The sequence below is a fragment of the Coregonus clupeaformis genome, chromosome 7, assembly GCF_020615455.1.
Source record: "Coregonus clupeaformis isolate EN_2021a chromosome 7, ASM2061545v1, whole genome shotgun sequence".
In the NCBI taxonomy this organism is placed as follows: Eukaryota; Metazoa; Chordata; class Actinopteri; order Salmoniformes; family Salmonidae; genus Coregonus; species Coregonus clupeaformis.
Genome location: NC_059198.1, coordinates 23,639,986 through 23,660,290, shown reverse-complemented (window position 1 = coordinate 23,660,290; position 20,305 = coordinate 23,639,986). Strand labels below are relative to the sequence as shown.

The 20,305-nt window shown below is 42.6% G+C and overlaps 1 protein-coding gene across 3 annotated transcripts in view; it reads left to right on the top strand.

Moving 5' to 3' along the window:
- The window catches only part of LOC121569230 (brefeldin A-inhibited guanine nucleotide-exchange protein 1-like), a 92,170-nt gene that overhangs the window by 65,851 nt on the left and 6,014 nt on the right, over positions 1-20,305 (top strand). For 2 of the 3 annotated variants that reach the window (XM_041880028.2, XM_041880026.2), the window contains 21 exons: positions 1,809-1,920; positions 2,743-2,948; positions 3,296-3,380; positions 3,579-3,744; positions 4,390-4,670; positions 5,037-5,195; positions 5,529-5,673; positions 5,823-5,913; positions 6,055-6,095; positions 6,225-6,394; positions 9,224-9,375; positions 10,320-10,492; positions 10,996-11,156; positions 11,829-11,959; positions 12,064-12,193; positions 17,051-17,186; positions 17,434-17,572; positions 17,881-17,953; positions 18,090-18,243; positions 18,359-18,498; positions 18,791-18,962. In XM_041880028.2, coding sequence (XP_041735962.1) covers positions 1,809-1,920; positions 2,743-2,948; positions 3,296-3,380; positions 3,579-3,744; positions 4,390-4,670; positions 5,037-5,195; positions 5,529-5,673; positions 5,823-5,913; positions 6,055-6,095; positions 6,225-6,394; positions 9,224-9,375; positions 10,320-10,492; positions 10,996-11,156; positions 11,829-11,959; positions 12,064-12,193; positions 17,051-17,186; positions 17,434-17,572; positions 17,881-17,953; positions 18,090-18,243; positions 18,359-18,498; positions 18,791-18,962 — 3,017 coding nt within the window. The remainder of the gene's footprint in view (positions 1-1,808; positions 1,921-2,742; positions 2,949-3,295; positions 3,381-3,578; positions 3,745-4,389; positions 4,671-5,036; positions 5,196-5,528; positions 5,674-5,822; positions 5,914-6,054; positions 6,096-6,224; positions 6,395-9,223; positions 9,376-10,319; positions 10,493-10,995; positions 11,157-11,828; positions 11,960-12,063; positions 12,194-17,050; positions 17,187-17,433; positions 17,573-17,880; positions 17,954-18,089; positions 18,244-18,358; positions 18,499-18,790; positions 18,963-20,305) is intronic. The other variant, XM_041880027.2, reaches the window with a different exon arrangement.

Below are 20,305 nucleotides of genomic sequence, written 5' to 3'. Positions count from 1 at the left end.
GCCTACCATCAGTAACACACTACGCTGCCAGGGACTCAAATCCTGCAGTGCCAGACGTGTCCCCCTGCTTAAGCCAGTACATGTCCAGGCCCGTCTGAAGTTTGCTAGAGTGCATTTGGATGATCCAGAAGAGGATTGGGAGAATGTCATATGGTCAGATTGTGGTCCTCTGTAGCTCAGCTGGTAGAGCACGGCGCTTGTAACGCTAAGGTAGTGGGTTCGATCCCCGGGACCACCCATACACAAAAAAAAAAAAAATAATAATAATAATGTATGCACGCATGACTGTAAGTCGCTTTGGATAAAAAGCGTCTGCTAAATGGCATATTATTATTATTATTATATGAAACCAAAATATAACTTTTTGGTAAAAACTCAACTCGTCGTGTTTGGAGGACAAAGAATGCTGAGTTGCATCCAAAGAACACCATACCTACTGTGAAGCATGGGGGTGGAAACATCATGCTTTGGGGCTGTTTTTCTGAAAAGGGACCAGGACGACTGATCCGTGTAAAGGAAAGAATGAATGGAGCCATGTATCGTGAGATTTTGAGTGAAAACCTCCTTCCATCAGCAAGGGCATTGAAGATGAAACGTGGCTGGGTCTTTCAGCATGACAATGATCCCAAACACACCGCCCGGGCAACGAAGGAGTGGCTTCGTAAGAAGCATTTCAAGGTCCTGGAGTGGCCTAGCCAGTCTCCAGATCTCAACCCCATAGAAAATCTTTGGAGGGAGTTGAAAGTCCGTGTTGCCCAGTGACAGCCCCAAAACATCACTGCTCTAGAGGAGATCTGCATGGAGGAATGGGCCAAAATACCAGCAACAGTGTGTGAAAACCTTGTGAAGACTTACAGAAAACGTTTGACCTGTGTCATTGCCAACAAAGGGTATATAACAAAGTATTGAGAAACTTTTGTTATTGACCAAATACTTATTTTCCACCATAGTTTGCAAATACATTCATAAAAAATCCTACAATGTGATTTTCTGGATTTTTTTTTCTCATTTTGTCTGTCATAGTTGACGTGTACCTATGATGAAAATTACAGGCCTCTCATCTTTTTAAGTGTGAGAACTTGCACAATTGGTGGCTGACTAAATACTTTTTTCCCCCACTGTATATTCAACTTGTACTGTATACCTGAATATATTCACCTTATACTGTATACCTGAATATATTCACATTATACTGTATACCTGAATATATTCACCTTGTTCTGTATAGACAGCTGAATATATTCACCTTGTACTGTTTACCTGAATATATTCACCTTATCATGTATACCTGAATATATTCACCTTGTACGCTATAGACAGCTGAATATATTCACCTTATCCTGTACACACAGCTGAATATATTCACCTTATACTGTATACTTGAATATATTCACCTTATCCTGTACACACAACTGAATATATTCCCACCCAGGGGTGCACAACGCCAGTCCTTTTAGTGAGGGATGTTGTCCTGCTAGTTTTCATTTCTCGCTGGCACTTAATTGATCAATTAATGCCATTGATTAATTAGCCAATTACTAATTAGTTCATTACTGTAATTAGGACAAAATATACATTATACACTATGGCTCTGGAGGGACACTTCCTCCTCCACCTTACTAAGCATATTTAGGAGACCTTACGCAGCAGGTTAGGATAATTAACGTAGCAGGTTAGGAGATTTAGGTTAACGTTATGAAAAGGGTTAGGGTTTGGGTTTGCGAAAATGTAAGAAAATTCAACTTTTGACGTCAATTTGACCAAATTTGTATCCCTAGACATTACCCTGTTCTCTGTTCTGTGGTCAGGTTCAACAAGAAACCAAAGAGGGGCATCCAGTACCTCCAGGAGCAAGGCATGCTGGGAACCACCCCGGAGGACCTCGCTCAGTTCCTGCACCAGGAGGAGAGGCTGGACTCGGTAAAGAACCCTCTTAAATCTGTTTACCCAATCTACTTCAGTTAACTGCATTTCATTTGACTTATGCAGGTCCAAATAAACAAATACCCACTCTACCTCATTCAGCTCTGCGCTCTGTGAACCTTTTACCTTTTGACCTGTCGATTGTAGAGTAGAGTGATTGATCGGAGCAGCTAATAGGGATCCGAATAGCAAGTACACAAATACCCACTCTAGCTCATTAAACTCTCGGTTCACACAGTTGGCTTAGTCATCCGGCCTCCACACAGCTGCAGGCCCAAAGCAGAACATATCCATCCCATAGAAACACCAAGGCACTTATCTCCTAATGTTGAACTGCCAACATTACCCTCCCACTCCAAGACGATTCCCGCATCCCGAGCGGTTTATTTTAACGAGTGAAGCACTCTCCTGGTTGATTGGCTGGCCTCAAGGGGGGCTCGGTGTGGTGGTAATCTGCATTAAAGAGTGTTCATAACATCTGCTTTGGAACAAGAGGCCCTCAAACAGACAGCCAGAGAGTCTGACAGAGCAGGGAGAATAGAGCAGAGAGGAGTGACTGACTGACTACAACATGTATTTAACACATCGACACTGCTGTTTTCTGAAAACACAGTCCTTTCCTCTCAGTGTGCTGTGTCTCTGAAGTTAAGGAGATGCTTGTCAGGACAATATGTGTTAATTGACTTCCAATGAGGAGCACATGCATTAGGAAAAATCATTATCTATTGATTGAACTTAACATCATTGCCTCTCTTGGCCTATCTCTGTCCCTCTCTTTCCATCCCTCTTTCTCACTCTCCCTCTCTGTCTTCCTCTCAGACTCAGGTGGGTGAGTTCCTGGGGGACAATGATCGCTTCAATAAAGAGGTCATGTATGCCTATGTGGACCAGATGGACTTCCAGGGCAAAGACTTTGTCTACGCTCTCAGGACGTTCCTCGAGGGCTTCCGTCTCCCGGGAGAGGCTCAGAAGATCGACAGGCTCATGGAGAAATTTGCTGCTAGATACCTAGAATGCAATCAGGGGTGAGTGTGGACTACCCTGGGCATTGTGGATTCTTAGACTTAGAAGAAGACTTGTGTCAAGCACATTGAATGGCAACAATCAGATTGCTCTCTATTATGAATCTGTATTCAATAATAATCAAATCAAAGTTTATTGGTCGCTTACACGGATTTGCAGGTGTCTCGCAAATACAATACAAATAATCTAAAAACATAAACAAGAAATCAAGAATTGACAGTAAAGGTCCAATTAACAATTCAGAGTAGATATATTAGTCTAATTATGTCTAGCAAAACCAGTCATACACTTTTATTAATCTCTGTTATGTTTATCTTCTCTCTCCCCTTTTCTTTATCTCTCTCTTCAGGCAAACCGAGTTTGCGAGTGCAGACACTGCGTATGTCCTTGCCTACTCAATCATTATGTTGACAACAGACCTTCATAGTCCGCAGGTAAGACCACAGCCTGTTTTTGGGAAGATGAACTGACAGAAACAATCACCTGAGCTGCACTTAGTTTCAACAGAAGACTTTCAGCAGTGGCAAAGGGAATGTCAATGCTAGCTATTTCAGACAGACAAACAGACAAAAGTAGACAGACAGAGTAGGCAGACAGACAGGGTAACAAATCTCATCTTTTACTTTTCAAAGGTTAAGAACAAGATGACTAAAGAGCAATACATCAAGATGAACAGAGGGATCAACGACAGCAAGGATCTGCCAGAGGAGTATCTGTCGGCCATCTACGACGAGATCGCTGGGAAGAAGATCGCTATGAAGGGGACCAAGGAAATGACTCTCAAATCCAACAAGCACAGTGTGTATCTCTGTTCCTCTGTGTCTGCTAGCACAACAATGTCATTACAGACTGAAATTGAGCGTGTCAGAGATAAGTTTGTTTAAGACATGAAATGCCTATTTTGAGGCGTAATGGATCTTTGCAAATTATCAGCTTTATATTTAACTGACGAGAGTCATTTCATCTGATATCTTTGTGGGGATCATAGAATTCTCATCACAATCAAAGAGATATAAAGGGGATTAAGATGTAGTTTGATTAGATTGGGTTACTGATCAGTGGAAAAGTTTGAGATAGTGTCTGTTGTTCAACGGGGATAGTTTCCTCTTCAGTTGGAGATAGTGTCTGTTGTTCAACGGGGAAAGTTTCCTCTTCAGTTGGAGATAGTGTCTGTTGTTCAACGGGGAAAGTTTCCTCTTCAGTTGGAGATAGTGTCTGTTGTTCAACGGGGAAAGTTTCCTCTTCAGTTGGAGATAGTGTATATTTGTCGTCTTCAATATCACGTGTTTGTGCAGGTGGCTTCCTCTTGCCTGCTTTATAATCTGCACTCATCTGAAAACACAACATGTAGGAAGCCTTGTATCGGATCCTGGACCAGGTGTGGCCAGTGAAAATCAGAGTGGGTTTGTTCATGCTATGACTTTACTTCTGTTTCTGGATCAGGTGTGGCCAGTGAGAAGCAGCGGCGGCTGCTGTATAACGTAGAGATGGAGCAGATGGCTAAGACAGCCAAGGCCCTGATGGAGGCTGTCAGTCACGTCCAGGCTCCCTTCACCAGCGCCACACACCTGGAGCATGTCAGACCCATGTTCAAGCTGGCCTGGACCCCGTTCCTAGCAGCCTTCAGTGTGGGTCTCCAGGATTGTGATGACACTGAGGTGGCTTTTCTCTGTCTGGAGGGAACACGCTTTGCCATCCGGATAGCCTGCATCTTCACCATACAGGTAATCTATCTAGCACTGTAACTCTGTATGTGTTCACTTAGGATTAATATGAATTCAATGAAAGGGATTGAGGGGCTTTGAATCAAAAGGTGAAATGGTGTGTTTTCCAAAGATGGCATGCTCAAAAACGTAATGGAGATAGTACTGCAGTACTGAATATGGTCTCTCTCTCTCTCTCTCTCTCACACTCACACTCACACGTACACGTACACGTACACGTACACTCACACTCACACTCACACTCACACTCACACTCACACACACACACACACACACACACACACACACACACACACACACACACACACACACACACACACACACACACACACACACACACACACACACACACACACACACACACAGCTGGAGCGGGATGCGTACGTGCAGGCCCTGGCACGTTTCACTCTGCTCACAGCCAGCTCTGGCATCACTGAGATGAAGCAGAAGAACATCGACACCATCAAGACCCTCATCACCGTCGCCCACACAGACGGAAACTACCTGGGCAACTCCTGGCACGAGGTCTGGACATACTGCCAACGTCTAGTAATCAGTATTAGCAACAATAGTATCACTGTCAGTATTGCTGTTGTAAGCTATAGTATATTGCATCATTTTGTCTCCATTTTTTTTTATTTTGATGCAATCGATGTGAAAAATATATATATATATAATATATATGTCAACTAATTAAGACTAATGAATCTGTGCAAAAAAATCCTAACTAAGGGTGCGTTTACACAATCAGTCTTTTGACCAAGCAGATCAGCTCTTTTGCCGCCTGTGTAAATGCAGCCTTATTGAATGCATGTGTGACTGTATGTGTGCCACCCCCCCCCCCCCCCCCCCCTACAGATAATGAAGTGTATCAGTCAGTTGGAGCTGGCCCAGCTGATCGGGACGGGGGTGAAGGCCAGGTACATCTCAGGGACGGTTCGGGGGAAAGAGGGCTTCATCACCAGCACCAAGGAGCAGAGCAACGACGAATACCTGGGCCTGGGTCAGTGCTTATAACCCTTTAACACATGTTTTGGTTATAAACAGATTAAATAAACTGTAGTTAACAAGCCGGTGATGTGCTTGACTATACAACATGTTTGACATTATGCTTGATGTTGGAGATGTGACTGACTGTCCTGTGGTGCACAGCAGGTGGGACAGTAGACCGGAAGCAGATCCTCAGTATCCAGGAGTCCATAGGAGAAACCAGCTCCCAGAGTGTGGTGGTGGCTGTGGACAGGTAGTGTACTGTAGTGGTCTCTTATAGATCCTGCTGTATTACCATTGACTGGTTTGGGGTCTTAACTCTGCCATTGTTCTATCATTTGAATGAATGTATTGTATATGTCATTTAAATGTGACCATGGTCTTGTTCTTGCAGAATATTCACAGGTTCTACCAGACTGGATGGTAATGCAATTGGTGAGTGTTCTAAATCCAAACTGAATTCAATTACAGTATTTGATTACATCCTTATCTGATGTGGATGTGTTGGCATTGTACCATGGCTGTCCTGAACATTGACAAACACTGGTTTCTCTGTGTTCTCAGTGGACTTTGTGCGCTGGTTGTGTGCTGTGTCTATGGATGAGCTGGCCTCGCCCACACACCCCCGCATGTTCAGCCTGCAGAAGATAGTGGAGATCTCCTACTACAACATGGGACGTATCCGACTGCAGTGGTCCAGGATCTGGGAGGTCATCGGAGACCACTTCAACAAGGTGGACATCTTGGGATTTATTTCACTTTACATTCACATTTACATTTTTAGTCATTTAGCAGACGCTCTTATCCAGAGCGACTTACAGTTAGTGAATACATATATATATTTTTTTTATACTGGCCCCCCGTGGGAATCAAACCCACAACCCTGGCATTGCAAACACCATGCTCTATCAACTGAGCTACATCCCTGCCGGCCATTCCCTCCCCTACCCTGGACGACGCTAGGCCAATTGTGCGCCGCCCATGAGTCTCCCGGTCGCGGCCGGCTGCGACAGAGCCTGGATTCGAACCAGGATCTCTAGTGGAACAGTTAGCACTTAGACCACTGCGCCACTCAGGAGGTTTAACAGGGGTACACAACTCTGGTTGTCAGGGACTGCTTTTTATTATTTGTTTTATTTGCATTAATTGATCAATGAATGTTGTTGTTGGCTAGAGAAACAACACACCTGATTACCCAGGTGTTAATCAGCCTTTATAACACTTCCCTCAGGAACACCTGGCTTAAAGGTCCACTGCAGCCGTTTTTATCTCAATATGAAATCATTTCTGGTTAACAATTAAGTACCTTACTGTGAATGAAGTTGAAGGATGGGACTAATAACAACTAACAACAACTAATAACAACAAGATAACTAATGTAAAGCATACTGTGTCCATAATAAGTATATAGGTTATAGGTTGAGAGCTTTTGTGAAAGAGCACAGTTAGAAATATATGACATATAGAAGCAAACAGGATGGACATCATGAAAATGATCTGAGAGGTTGAGGGTAGAGGAAGTTCAGGAGTAAAAACAAACTAAATTATTGTAAAATTGACTGTGTCCATAAAATGTATATAGTATGTACAGTGAGGGAAAAAAGTATTTGATCCCCTGCTGATTTTGTACGTTTGCCCACTGACAAAGAAATGATCAGTCTATAATTTTAATGGTAGGTTTATTTGAACAGTGAGAGACAGAATAACAACAACAAAAATCCAGAAAAACGCATGTCAAAAATGTATAAATTGATTTGCATTTTGATGAGGGAAATAAGTATTTGACCCCCTCTCAATCAGAAAGATTTCTGGCTCCCAGGTGTCTTTTATACAGGTAATGAGCTGAGATTAGGAGCACACTCTTAAAGGGAGTGCTCCTAATCTCAGCTTGTTACCTGTATAAAAGACACCTGTCCACAGAAGCAATCAATCAATCAGATTCTAAACTCTCCACCATGGCCAAGACCAAAGAGCTATCCAAGGATGTCAGGGACAAGATTGTAGACCTACACAAGGCTGGAATGGGCTACAAGACCATCACCAAGCAGCTTGGTGAGAAGGTGACAACAGTTGGTGCGATTATTCGCAAATGGAAGAAACACAAAAGATATGTCAATCTTCCTCGGCCTGGGGCTCCATGCAAGATCTCACCTCGTGGAGTTGCAATGATCATGAAAACGGTGAGAAATCAGCCCAGAACTACACGGGAGGATCTTGTCAATTATCTCAAGGCAGCTGGGACCATAGTCACCAAGAAAACAATTGGTAACACACTACGCCGTGAAGGACTGAAATCCTGCAGCGCCCGCAAGGTCCCCTGCTCAAGAAAGCACATATACAGGGCCGTCTGAAGTTTGCCAATGAACATCTGAATGATTCAGAGGAGATCTGGGTGAAAGTGTTGTGGTCAGATGAGACCAAAATCGAGCTCTTTGGCATCAACTCAACTCGCCGTGTTTGGAGGAGGAGGAATGCTGCCTATGACCCCAAGAACACCATCCCCACCGTCAAACATGGAGGTGGAAGCATTATGCTTTGGGGGTGTTTTTCTGCTAAGGGGACAGGACAACTTCACCGCATCAAAGGGACGATGGACGGGGCCATGTACCGTCAAATCTTGGGTGAGAACCTCCTTCCCTCAGCCAGGGCATTGAAAATGGGTCGTGGATGGGTATTCCAGCATGACAATGACCCAAAACACACAGCCAAGGCAACAAAGGAGTGGCTCAAGAAGAAGCACATTAAGATCCTGGAGTGGCCTAGCCAGTCTCCAGACCTTAATCACATAGAAAATCTGTGGAGGGAGCTGAAGGTTCGAGTAGCCAAACATCAGCCTCGAAACCTTAATGACTTAGAGAAGATCTGCAAAGAGGAGTGGAACAAAATCCCTCCTGAGATGTGTGCAAACCTGGTGGCCAACTACAAAAACATCTGACCTCTGTGATTGCCAACAAGGGTTTTGCCACCAAGTACCAAGTCATGTTTTGCAGAGGGGTCAAATACTTATTTCCCTCATTGAAATGCAAATCAATTTCTAACATTTTTGACATGTGTTTTTCTGGATTTTCTTGTTGTTATTCTGTCTCTCACTGTTCAAATAAACCTACCATTAAAATTATAGACTGATCATTTCTTTGTGTGTGGGCAAACGTACAAAATCAGCAGGGGATCAAATACTTTTTTCCCTCACTGTATATATATATATATATATTTGTGAGAGAAAAAAACATATGGGGGATTGGAAGTGATGCAGACAATTACATTGATGGAAGTTACGATCTATCTGCAATATTAAAGCTGATCTACCCCCTAAAAATTAAAAATAAATACATTAATGTGATCAATTAAAATGGGGAGTGGTCTGAGTGGGGAGGAGAAAACTGAAAACTACCTGTTATTGGCTGAGAGGTTTGGAACTCGACTGGTGATGTCACCAGGCAGGCCAAAACTCCATCCTACCAAAACAGGCTGACATTTCCGGCTGTCTTTTCAAACAGCACTTACACTTAAAGTTTGAGAGTGGAATAGAGATGTTAAAATACTGTGTCTGTCTCCCTGTTCAGGTTGGATGTAACCCCAATGAGGATGTGGCTATTTTTGCCGTGGATTCTCTCCGGCAGCTGTCCATGAAGTTTCTAGAGAAGGGAGAGCTGGCAAACTTCAGATTCCAGAAGGACTTTCTGAGGCCTTTCGAGCACATCATGAAAAAGAACAGGTAATGAGGATGTTGCTGTAAACGTTATTCCTGATTTGTATTGTGTGAGTGTGTTTGTGTGTGTGCGTGTCCTACTTGTGTTGAATGAGCTTGCGGTGTGTGTGCTGGTATATGTACACACTCCCTAGTTGCGTAGGCACTTGGCTATAGTAGTCTGGCCTTACAAGGTCTGTGTTGTGTTGCACCTCTGTGGTTCACATTCCAGCAGCTGTCTCTCTTAGCACTGCAGCCAGACAGTCTCCCTGTACTGAGTCACTGCACTGTGTCAAACTGTGTCACCCAGCTCTCTGAGGAGGAGAAAACTGGCACAGTCAGAACTAACCCAGAGATCAAGATAGGGATTTTATATAATATCTCTTCTTGGTTTTTGCCTGAGCACCAGGAAAGCACTCTTGCAACTGACTCCAAGACAACTGAGTAGAAGCTGTGACTCTTTTCTCAGATTCTGTAGTGACACAGATACAGTTGATTAAAATTGGAGGGCTCAGAATCGCACAGTTGAAAGCTGTTTCCATTGATGTGAAGGAGAACTACCAGCCCAAATCCACCCACTGGCTTACTGTGAGAAGAGTGTTACAGCTCAGAGGAAATGGCAGGGAGCCACGTAAAGCCATGGACGCCCGCAGTGCTATGTGTTCATTAGACTCAGCCTGTGTGTGTGTGTGTGTGTGTGTGTGTTTGTGTAGTATGTTTGTGAGAGTACTTTTGTGCAGAGGCTGGTCCTTTCTCCTTAATCAAAGCACAGAAAAAATGATTCGCTATGACAACAGTCGCCGTCGGAACCTATCATGTCACAACATCCAAAAAGGAATAATCAGACTGCCGGAATAAAGGGCTGTAGCAGGGGTACTTGTACTTTGACTGCTACTGCACTATTGATGATCGTCCTCATAGTCCAATAAGCATCTTTCTTTCACATACAACGTGTCTTCCTTCTGCTCCAGATCTCCAACGATCAGGGACATGGTGGTGCGCTGTATAGCCCAAATGGTCAACTCACAGGCGGGGAACATCCGGTCGGGCTGGAAGAACATCTTCTCAGTGTTCCACCTGGCTGCCTCGGACCAGGACGAGAGCATCGTAGAGCTAGCCTTCCAGACCACGGGTCACATCAGCAGTGAGTTACTGAGACACACACAGACCGACATCTCAGAGACAACCATCTGTCGGGCTAAGAACTGATCTTCATTATCTGATCTGTATTATCTTCTATCTTTTAAGATTTTATTTTAATATTTATATTTAATATATATATATTTGCCACATAAGATTTCAATATGATGGTTTCAGTATTAGATTCATATTTAAACCTCAATTTGAGGTTTAGTTGAGTCTTTTTGATGACAGGGCAATGTAATGTCATTCTGATTGACAGATAAGTTACCTCCAGTCATCCTTTTCCTCTGATCTCTCCTTCTCTCCTTCTCTCCTTCTCTCCTTCTCTTCTTCTCTCCTTCTCTCCTTCTCTCCTTCTCTTCTTCTCTCCTTCTCCCCTACTCTTCTTCTCCCCTACTCTCCTTCTCTTCTTCTCTCCTACTCTTCTTCTCTTCTTCTCTCCTCTTCTTCTCTTTTTCCCTCCTACTCTTCTTCTCTTCTTCTCTTCTTCTCTTCTTCTCTCAGCGAATGTATTTGAGAAGCACTTCCAAGCCACCATAGACTCCTTCCAGGATGCAGTCAAGTGTCTATCTGAGTTCGCCTGCAACGCCTCCTTCCCCGACACCAGCATGGAGGCCATCCGCCTCATCCGACACTGTGCCAAATACGTCTCCGACAGGCCCCAGGTCAGTTACAAACACTCCCTGGACTGGGTTTATTATCAGGTCTCATAGTATGAAAAAATTGTATGCACTCACTAACTGTAAGTCGCTCTGGATAAGAGCGTCTGCTAAATGACTAAAATGTAATGTAAAATGTAAGAGCTGAACCCAAATCAGTCATTTCTGAACATCAAATGGTATTGCCCATAGTTGTTCATGGTAGACCATGACTGGTCCCCAAAACATTTTGTACTGTGACCCACCTAAAGCTTTTATAGTTTTCTTGTGACTTATCAGATAAACATTGTGAGTCACTCTGGATAACAGCATGAAAATGTACCATGTTAGAAAACATCACTGGTGCTTACTGCCAGTGCTTTTCTCCAAGGTCTCCTCCCTATGCAGACACTCTCCAGCCATGCTGCCTGCTTTCTGTTTGTTTGTGTGGGGGTGGACAAGAGGAGAGGAGGGGATTAGTTCCATGTGTGTGTGTGTGTGTGTGTGTGCACGAAAACCTACTTTGAGTGGGCGATGGGGCAAATTCAGGAAAGCCTACAGTGAACAGTAAATACGGCTTAAACCGTTATAGAGTTAGTGTGTCCCCACATGTGTGTGTGTGTGTCTGCGCTTGTGTGTCCGTGTGTGTGTATCACCTCTCAGGGAATGGTGTAAACTATGCTGTTTTCTCTCTGGCAGGCATTCAAAGACTACACCAGCGATGACATGAATGTAGTCCCAGAGGACCGGGTGTGGGTGAGGGGGTGGTTCCCCATCCTCTTTGAGCTGTCCTGCATCATCAATAGGTGCAAACTGGATGTCAGGACGAGGTGAGAAGAGTTTCAGTCCTGTGTCATCCTAGATGGGAATATTTTAGAGGCTAAAGTCTGAAATGATGGTAAGGGTGTATTGTAAAAAAGTGTGTGTGTGTCAGGGGTCTGACGGTGATGTTTGAGGTGATGAAGACCTATGGACACACCTTTGAGAAACACTGGTGGCAGGATCTGTTCAGAATCGTCTTCAGGATCTTTGACAACATGAAGCTGCCTGAGCAGCAAACTGAGGCAAGTCTCCCCATCCCAAAGACCCATTCACCAAAGACCCAGCTTTATCTCCAGTGTAACCAACACCTATTTCCGGACCATCATATAATTGGCATATACATTACTCTTACTGAATTTCCATGTGGGTGAGGATATTGGAAATTTAATCAAAGCCTATTGGATGATAACTTGTTTTTAACTAGGACAGAGGAATTTATAACTGATTTTTTTCCCACATAACATAGGTACAGCAAATCACCTTATTGTATGGGACACCTTTAAATGTGCCTTTAGAGGCAATGCAATTCAGTACTCATCTCGAAAACAAAAGCAATTTAGGTCAAAAGAGTCCTTACTAACAAAGGAAATAGAAGGTCTAACAGAACAGGTAGATAGCAATAAAAACTGTAACATAGAGGCTCAGAATAAATTAGAGGAAAAACAAAAAGAAATGGAGAAACGTATTCAAGAAAGATCAAGTGTAATATATTATAAAAATAAAGCAAACTGCATGGAATATGGGGAAAAATGCACCAAATTATTTTTTTATCTTCAACATAGGAATGCTACCAAAAAGAATTTACTGAAACTGGTTACAAATGACAGAGTCACCCATGATTCACCAAATGATATTTTGAAGGAGGAAACAAAGTACTTTAAGCATATGTTTTCATTTCAGTCGCCTCCATCTCCTCTAACTGAAGCTAATTTTAGAGATTGTTTTTCTATTGATAATGTAAAATTAACAGCCATACAAAAAGATTAATGTGAAGGTGAAATTACAGAGGAGGAACTTCTGGATGCAATTAAAGACTTAATGTCCTGGAAAACTCCAGGGTTGGATGGCATACAAGTTGAGGTATATCAAACCTTTTTCGATATACTCAGAGGACCGTTATTAGCATGTTTTAACCACTCCTATGTAAATGGTAGATTATCAGACACTCAAGAAGAAGGTCTGATTTCATTATTACTGAAACAGGATAGAAGTGGAAAATATAAAGATCCAGTCCATATAAAAAATTGGAGGCCCCTTACACTTCAGTGTTGTGATGCAAAAAATCTAGCAAAATGTATAGCGCATAGAATTAAAAAGGTATTGTCAGACATTATTCATTCTAATCAGACAGGTTTTTTACATGGACGATACATTGGAGATAATATAAGGCAAGTACTGGAAACAATAGAACACTATGAAAAATCTGGGAAACCAGGCCTGCTATTCAAAGCAGACTTTGAAAAGGCATTTGATAAAGTACGACTGGGGTTTATATATAAATGCCTGGAGCATTTAGATTTTGGACAATCTCTTATAAAATGGGTTAAAATCATGTATAGTAACCCTAGGCGTAAAATAGTAAATAATGGCTATTTCTCCGAAAGTTTTAAACTGTCAAGAGGAGTGAAACAAGGTTGTCCACTATCGGCATATCTATTTATTATGGCCATCGAGATGTTAGCTATTAAAATCAGATCCAACAATAATATCAAGGTTAGAAATCCAGGGCTTAAAAACAAAGGTGTCATTGTACGCTGATGATTCATGTTTTCTTTTAAATCCACAACTTGAATCCCTCCACAGCCTCATAGAGGATCTAGATACATTTTCTAACCTCCCTGGATTACAACCAAATTATGATAAAGGTACTATATTACGTACTGGATCACTAAAAAATAAAAATTTTACATTACTATGTAGTTTACCAATGAAATGGTCTGATGGTGATGTGGATATACTCGGAATACATATCCCAAATAAAATAAATTATCTCACTCCAATACATTTTAATCAAAAGTTAGCAAAAATAGATAAGATCTTGCTACCATGGAAAGGTAAATACAGTTGAAGTCGGAAGTTTACATACACCTTAGCCAAATACATTTAAACTCAGTTTTTCACAACTCCTGACGTTTAATCCTAGTAAAAATTCCCTGTCTTAGGTCAGTTAGGATCACCACTTTATTTTAAGAATGTGAAATGTCAGAATAATAGTAGAGAGAATGATTTATTTCTGCTTTTATTTCTTTCATCACATTCCCAGTGGGTCAGAAGTTTACATAAACTCAATTAGTATTTGGTAGCATTGCCTTTAAATTGTTTAACTTGGGTCAAACATTTTGGGTAGCCTTCCACAAGCTTCCAACAATAAGTTGGGTGAATTTTGGCCCATTCCTCCTGACAGAGCTGGTGTAACTGAGTCAGGTTTGTAGGCCTCCTTGCTCGCAAACGCTTTTTCAGTTCTGCCCACAACTTTTCTATAGGATTGAGGTCAGGGCTTTGTGATGGCCACCCCAATATCTTGACTTTGTTGTCCTTAAGCCATTTTGCCACAACTTTGGAAGTATGCTTGGGGTCATTGTCCATTTGGAAGACCCATTTGCGACCAAGCTTTAACTTCCTGACTGATGTCTTGAGATGTTGCTTCAATATATCCACATAATTTTCCTTTCTCATGATGCCATCTATTTTGTGAAATGCACCAGTCCCTCCTGCAGCAAAGCACCCCCACAGCATGATGCTGCCACCCCTTGCTTCACGGTTGGGATGGTGTTCTTAGGCTTGCAAGCAATCCCTTTTTCCTCCAAACATAACGTTGGTCATTATGACCAAACAGTTCTATTTTGGTTTCATCGGACCAGAGGACATTTCTACAAAAAGTACGATCTTTGTCCCCATGTGCAGTTGCAAACCGTAGTCTGGCTTTTTTATGGCGTTTTGGAGCAGTGGCTTCTTCCTTGCTGAGCGGCCTTTCAGGTTATGTCGATATAGGACTCGTTTTACTGTGGATATAGATACTTTTGTACCTGTTTCCTCCAGCATCTTCACAAGGTCCTTTGCTGTTGTTCTGGGATTGATTTGCACTTTTCACACCAAAGTACGTTCATCTCTAGGAGACAGAACGCGTCTCCTTCCTGAGTGGAATGACAGCTGCGTGGTCCCATGGGGTTTATACTTGCATACTATTGTTTGTACAGATGAATGTGGTACCTTCAGACGTTTGGAAATTGCTCCCAAGGATGAACCAGACTTGTGGAGGTCTACAATTTTTTTTCTGAGGTCTTGGCTGATTTCTTTTGATTTTCCAATGATGTCGAGCAAAGAGGCACTGAGTTTGAAGGTAGGCCTTGAAATACATCCACAGGTACACCTCCAATTGACTCAAATGATGTCAATTAGCCTATCAGAAGCTTCTAAAGCCATGACATCATTTTCTGGAATTTTCCAAGCTGTTTAAAGGCACAGTCAACCTAGTGTATATAAACTTCTGACCCACTGGAATTGTGATACAGTGAATTATAAGTGAAATAATCTGTCTGTAAACAATTGTTGGAAAAATTACTTGTGTCATGCACAAAGTAGATGTCCTAACCGACTTGCCAAAACTATAGTTTGTTAACAAGACATTTGAAAAGTGGTTGAAAAACGAGTTTTAATGTCTCCAACCTAAGTGTATGTAAACTTCCGACTTCAACTGTACCTGTCAATTTGTGTAAATATCACCCTGATTAACTCTTTAGTATTATCCCAGTTTACTTATTTGCTTATGGTCTTGCCTACGCCTAGTGAACAGTTTTTTAAATTATATGAGAAAAAAATATTCAATTTTATTTGGAACGGCAAGCCAGACAAAATTAAACAGGCCTATTTATATAATGAATATGAATTCGGAGGACAGAAATTATTAAATATTAAAGTATACCAGTTTCATTTAAGGACCAAAGGATTGACAGCCGTCCCATATAGATTGCAAAATAGTTAGGAAGAGATTTTTGACGTACCGATTCCATGGCATAGTGTTTATGAACTGATACGCAAAACGACGCCGGATTCAAAACTTAGAATTGTTCAATTTAAATTATTATGAAAATTCTTGCTATCAGTAGAATGTTATTGATATGGGGGATACAATCTTCCCAGCTCTGCAGATTTTGCTATGAAGAGACAGAATCATTAGATCATTTGTTTTGGTACTGTCCATTTGTAGCTTGTTTTTGGACACAGGTCCAGGAATGGCTAAAGGATTGCAATATTTACCTGGAGCTAACCCTGCAGATAGCATTACTGGGTGATCTGAAAAGTCATAGTCAATCGATCAATAATATAATAATACTTTTAGCAAAAATGTTTATTTTCAATTTACAATCTGTAGAAAGGTTCAGAACGTTTGTAAAACATCCCAGTGCAGTTGAAAAATATATGGCAAATAGAAATCCAATATGGATGGTGTTAAGAGATAGATGGGAGGTGTTGAATGGAGTTGAAGGATGGGACTAATAACAACTAACAACAACAACTACTAACAACAAGATAACTAATAATGTAAGCATACTGTGTCCGTAATAAGTATATAGGTTATAGGTTGAGAGCTTTTGTGAAAGAGCACAGTTAGAAGGATATGGCATATAGAAGCAAACCGGATGGACATCATGAAGATGATCGAAGAGGTTGAGGGTAGAGGAAGTTCAGGAGTAAAAACAAACGAAATAGAATTATTGTAAAATTGACTGTGTCCATAAAATGTATATAGTATGTATAAGCTGGAAATAGAGGCCTAAGCATTGTTGTTCACTAGTTTACTCCAATAGGGAAGGGGTGGTGGGGTTGGAAAGTAATAAAGGGAAATATATTTTAAAAAATTATATGTATATGTGTATGTAAATGTATTTATATGTATGTATGTATGTATGTATGTATGTGTATATGGAAGTTACAATCTATCTGCAATATTAAAGCTGATCTACCTCCTAATAAAAAAAATATATAATTGGTTCCACAACTAGTATCCAGTACCAACTGGACCATTGTCCTCTTGGCTGCTACGATGACTTGAACTGGTGTAACCCTGGTAACCCTTCTGTGTTGTTTTTGTCTGCCAGAAAGCAGAGTGGATGACAACGACCTGTAACCACGCACTTTACGCCATCTCTGACGTGTTCACGCAGTACTTTGAGACTCTCAGTGACGTCCTGCTGGATGACATCCTGTCCCAGCTGTACTGGTGTGTTCAGCAAGGTGAGGACAGACGGCAGCGCTACAAACACCTTCAGTCCTAGGTTTATACTGAGTACACTGGCCTCAATCACTCTCAACCCCTCTTTCTTATGGATATTTCCTCTTCTTTTCAATCCCCATCCCGCTCTTTCTTCCCTCTCTTCTCCCATTCTCCTGCTCTCCACATTAATTGACTCTCGTCTTTCTCTCTCCCTCACTTCTTCTCTCCTCTCTCTCTCCTTCACTCCTCCTCGCCCTCTCACCCTAGATAATGAGCAGTTGGCCCGGTCAGGCACTAACTGTCTGGAGAACGTGGTCATTCTGAATGGAGAGAAGTTTACTCCAGAGACCTGGGACAAGACCTGTAACTGCATGCTGGACATCTTCAAGACCACCATTCCACACGCGTAAGCTACTGATGCAGGCTTTATTCATATCTCTACGATTCAGATGGGAATATTGTCTGTGATGATTGTTATTGTTGACCTTAGTGATGTAAATATGGAGCACACTGAGACAGTCATATGAAGTCCTCTAGGAATGGAGGGGAGGTATTAAATGGACATGATCTTTTAGTGTCTTTTGCCGTTGTTTAGTTGATAGAGTGTGATATCTGACTGTCTGTGTATAGTATGGTAGTGTATAGTATAACACTGTATAAGTAGATTAACACTGTCCTGTCCCATATTGTTCCTCTCTGCCCTCTCTCTCTCAGACTGTTGACATGGAGACCGGCAGGAGCAGAGGGAGATCCCATGACACCACAGGATGTATCAGACAAACAGCTGGTATGTTTCAAACCCTGACTGTACTGTAGGTCTTCATTCAGTCTGTTGCTGGTGTATCTCTTATGCCAGATTAGACCGTACAATAACATAACCCAGTACAATGCAGACAAAATAACTTCTCCCCGTGTGCCCTCAGGACTCAATTTTCCAGAAGTCAGTGGACATCCAGTCCCGTTCCGAGGACCAGCATTCCATCAACAGTGCGGAGAGGATTGCCATGGAGACCCGGCGGCACAGTCAGTACAGCGCAAGCATGTGTGAGGACGGCGGCAGAAACCGGACCCCAACAAGTTAGTGTCTCTTTATACCTTGTACCACTGGGGTGTTTTTCAACCCTATGCTCATCGTGTGTGCGTGTGTGTGTGTGTGTGTGTGTGTGTGTGTGTGCGTGCGTGTGTTCCACAGAGATCCAGGAGCAGAGGTTATTCTCAGCCCTGCTCATTAAGTGTGTAGTGCAGTTGGAGCTGATCCAGACCATAGACAACATGGTCTTCTTCCCTGCAACCAGTAGGAAGGAGGACGCTGAGAACCTGGCTGCTGCACAGGTAACGTCTCACTCCCACCCCTACGTGGAGGATGAGAGATATCACTGGTTCAGAACTTGGTGGAAGGACACATTTCTTGCTAAAATGCGTGTTTAAAAGTTTGGCTGGATGGACTGTCCTGATCATTGAAAATGTGAAATGTCTCTACTGTATGTTCTTCTAGTAAATGTCAGGGAAGGAGGGAAGTATTTGTCATACATAGCAGTGATATGTGAAGGCTCTGTTTGTGTTTGGTTGCGTGAATGTTCTGTGAAAGTTCTCTGAAGGTTGTGTATGTGTTGGTCCTCTCCAGAGAGATGCTCTGGATGCGGCAGACGTCCGTGTTGAGACTCTGGACCAAGGAATGTACCGCTACCTGACCTCAGAACAGCTGTTCAAGCTGCTGGACTGCCTGCTGGAGTCCCACCGCTTCGCCAAGGCCTTCAACTCTAGCAACGATCAGAGGACCACTCTCTGGAAGGCAGGTGGGTCACTGCCCTGCACCAGAGCAGAGCCAGGGCAGAGGCAAAACACGATGCCGCCGGAGAAGATGGCTGCCGTTTTACAGCCCTCTAACCAATTGTACTATTATGTGTGTTTTTCCACGTTATTTGTAATTTATTTTGTACATAATGTTTCTGCCATCGTCTCTTATAACCAAAAAGAGCTTCTGGATATCAGGACAGCGATTACTCACCTCGTATTGGACAAATAATTTTTCTTCATCGAGGCGGCCGCGAAGGATATCCTACAGACACCCGACAAGGCCCAAATCCCCGTCATTCGCATGAGGAAGAGACGGAGACATCGTGGACGTAGGTCGGGGTGCCTTGTAAGGATCCGACGGCGAGCGAGTAAACTGCCGCTCCCATCAATCCTATTAGCCAATCTTCAATCATTGGAAAATAAATTGGATGACCTAAGATTACGGTTATCCTACCAACGGGACATTAAAAACTTTAATATCTTATGTTTCACCGAGTCGTGGCTGAACGACGACATGGATAACATACAGCTAGCGGGCTATACGCTACATCGGCAGGATAGAACGGCTGACTCCGGTAAGACAAGGGGTGGCGGTCTGTGTATATTTGTAATCAACAGCTGGTGCACAAAATCAAATACTAAGGAAGTCTCGAGGCTTTGCTCGCCTGAGGTAGAGTATCTTATGATAAGCTGTAGACCACACTATTTACCAAGAGAGTTTTCATCTATATTTTTCATAGCTGTCTATTTACCACCACAAACCAATGCTGGCATTAAGATTGCACTGAATGAGCTGTATAAGGCCATAAGTCAACAGGAAAACGCTCATCCAGAGGCAGCGCTCCTAGTGGCCGGGGACTTTAATGCAGGGAAACTTAAATCCGTTCTACCTAATTTCTACCAGCATGTTAAATGTACAACCAGAGGAAAAAAAACTCTAGACCACCTTTATTCCACACACAGAGACGCATACAAAGCTCTCCCTCGCCCTCCATTTGGCAAATCTGACCATAACTCTATCCTCCTGCTTCCTGCTTATAAGCAAAAACTAAAGCAGGAAGCACCAGTGACTCGGTTAATAAAAAAGTGGTCAGATGACGCAGATGCTAAGCTACAGGACTGTTTTACTAGCACAGACTGGAACATGTTCCGGGATTCTTCAGATAGCATTGAGGAGTACACCACATCAGTCACTGGCTTCATCAATAAGTGCATCGATGATGTCGTCCCCACAGTGACCGTACGTACATACCCCAACCAGAAGCCATGGATTACAGGAAACATCCGCACTGAGCTAAAGGGTAGAGCTGCCGCTTTCAAGGAGCGGGACTCTAACCCGGAC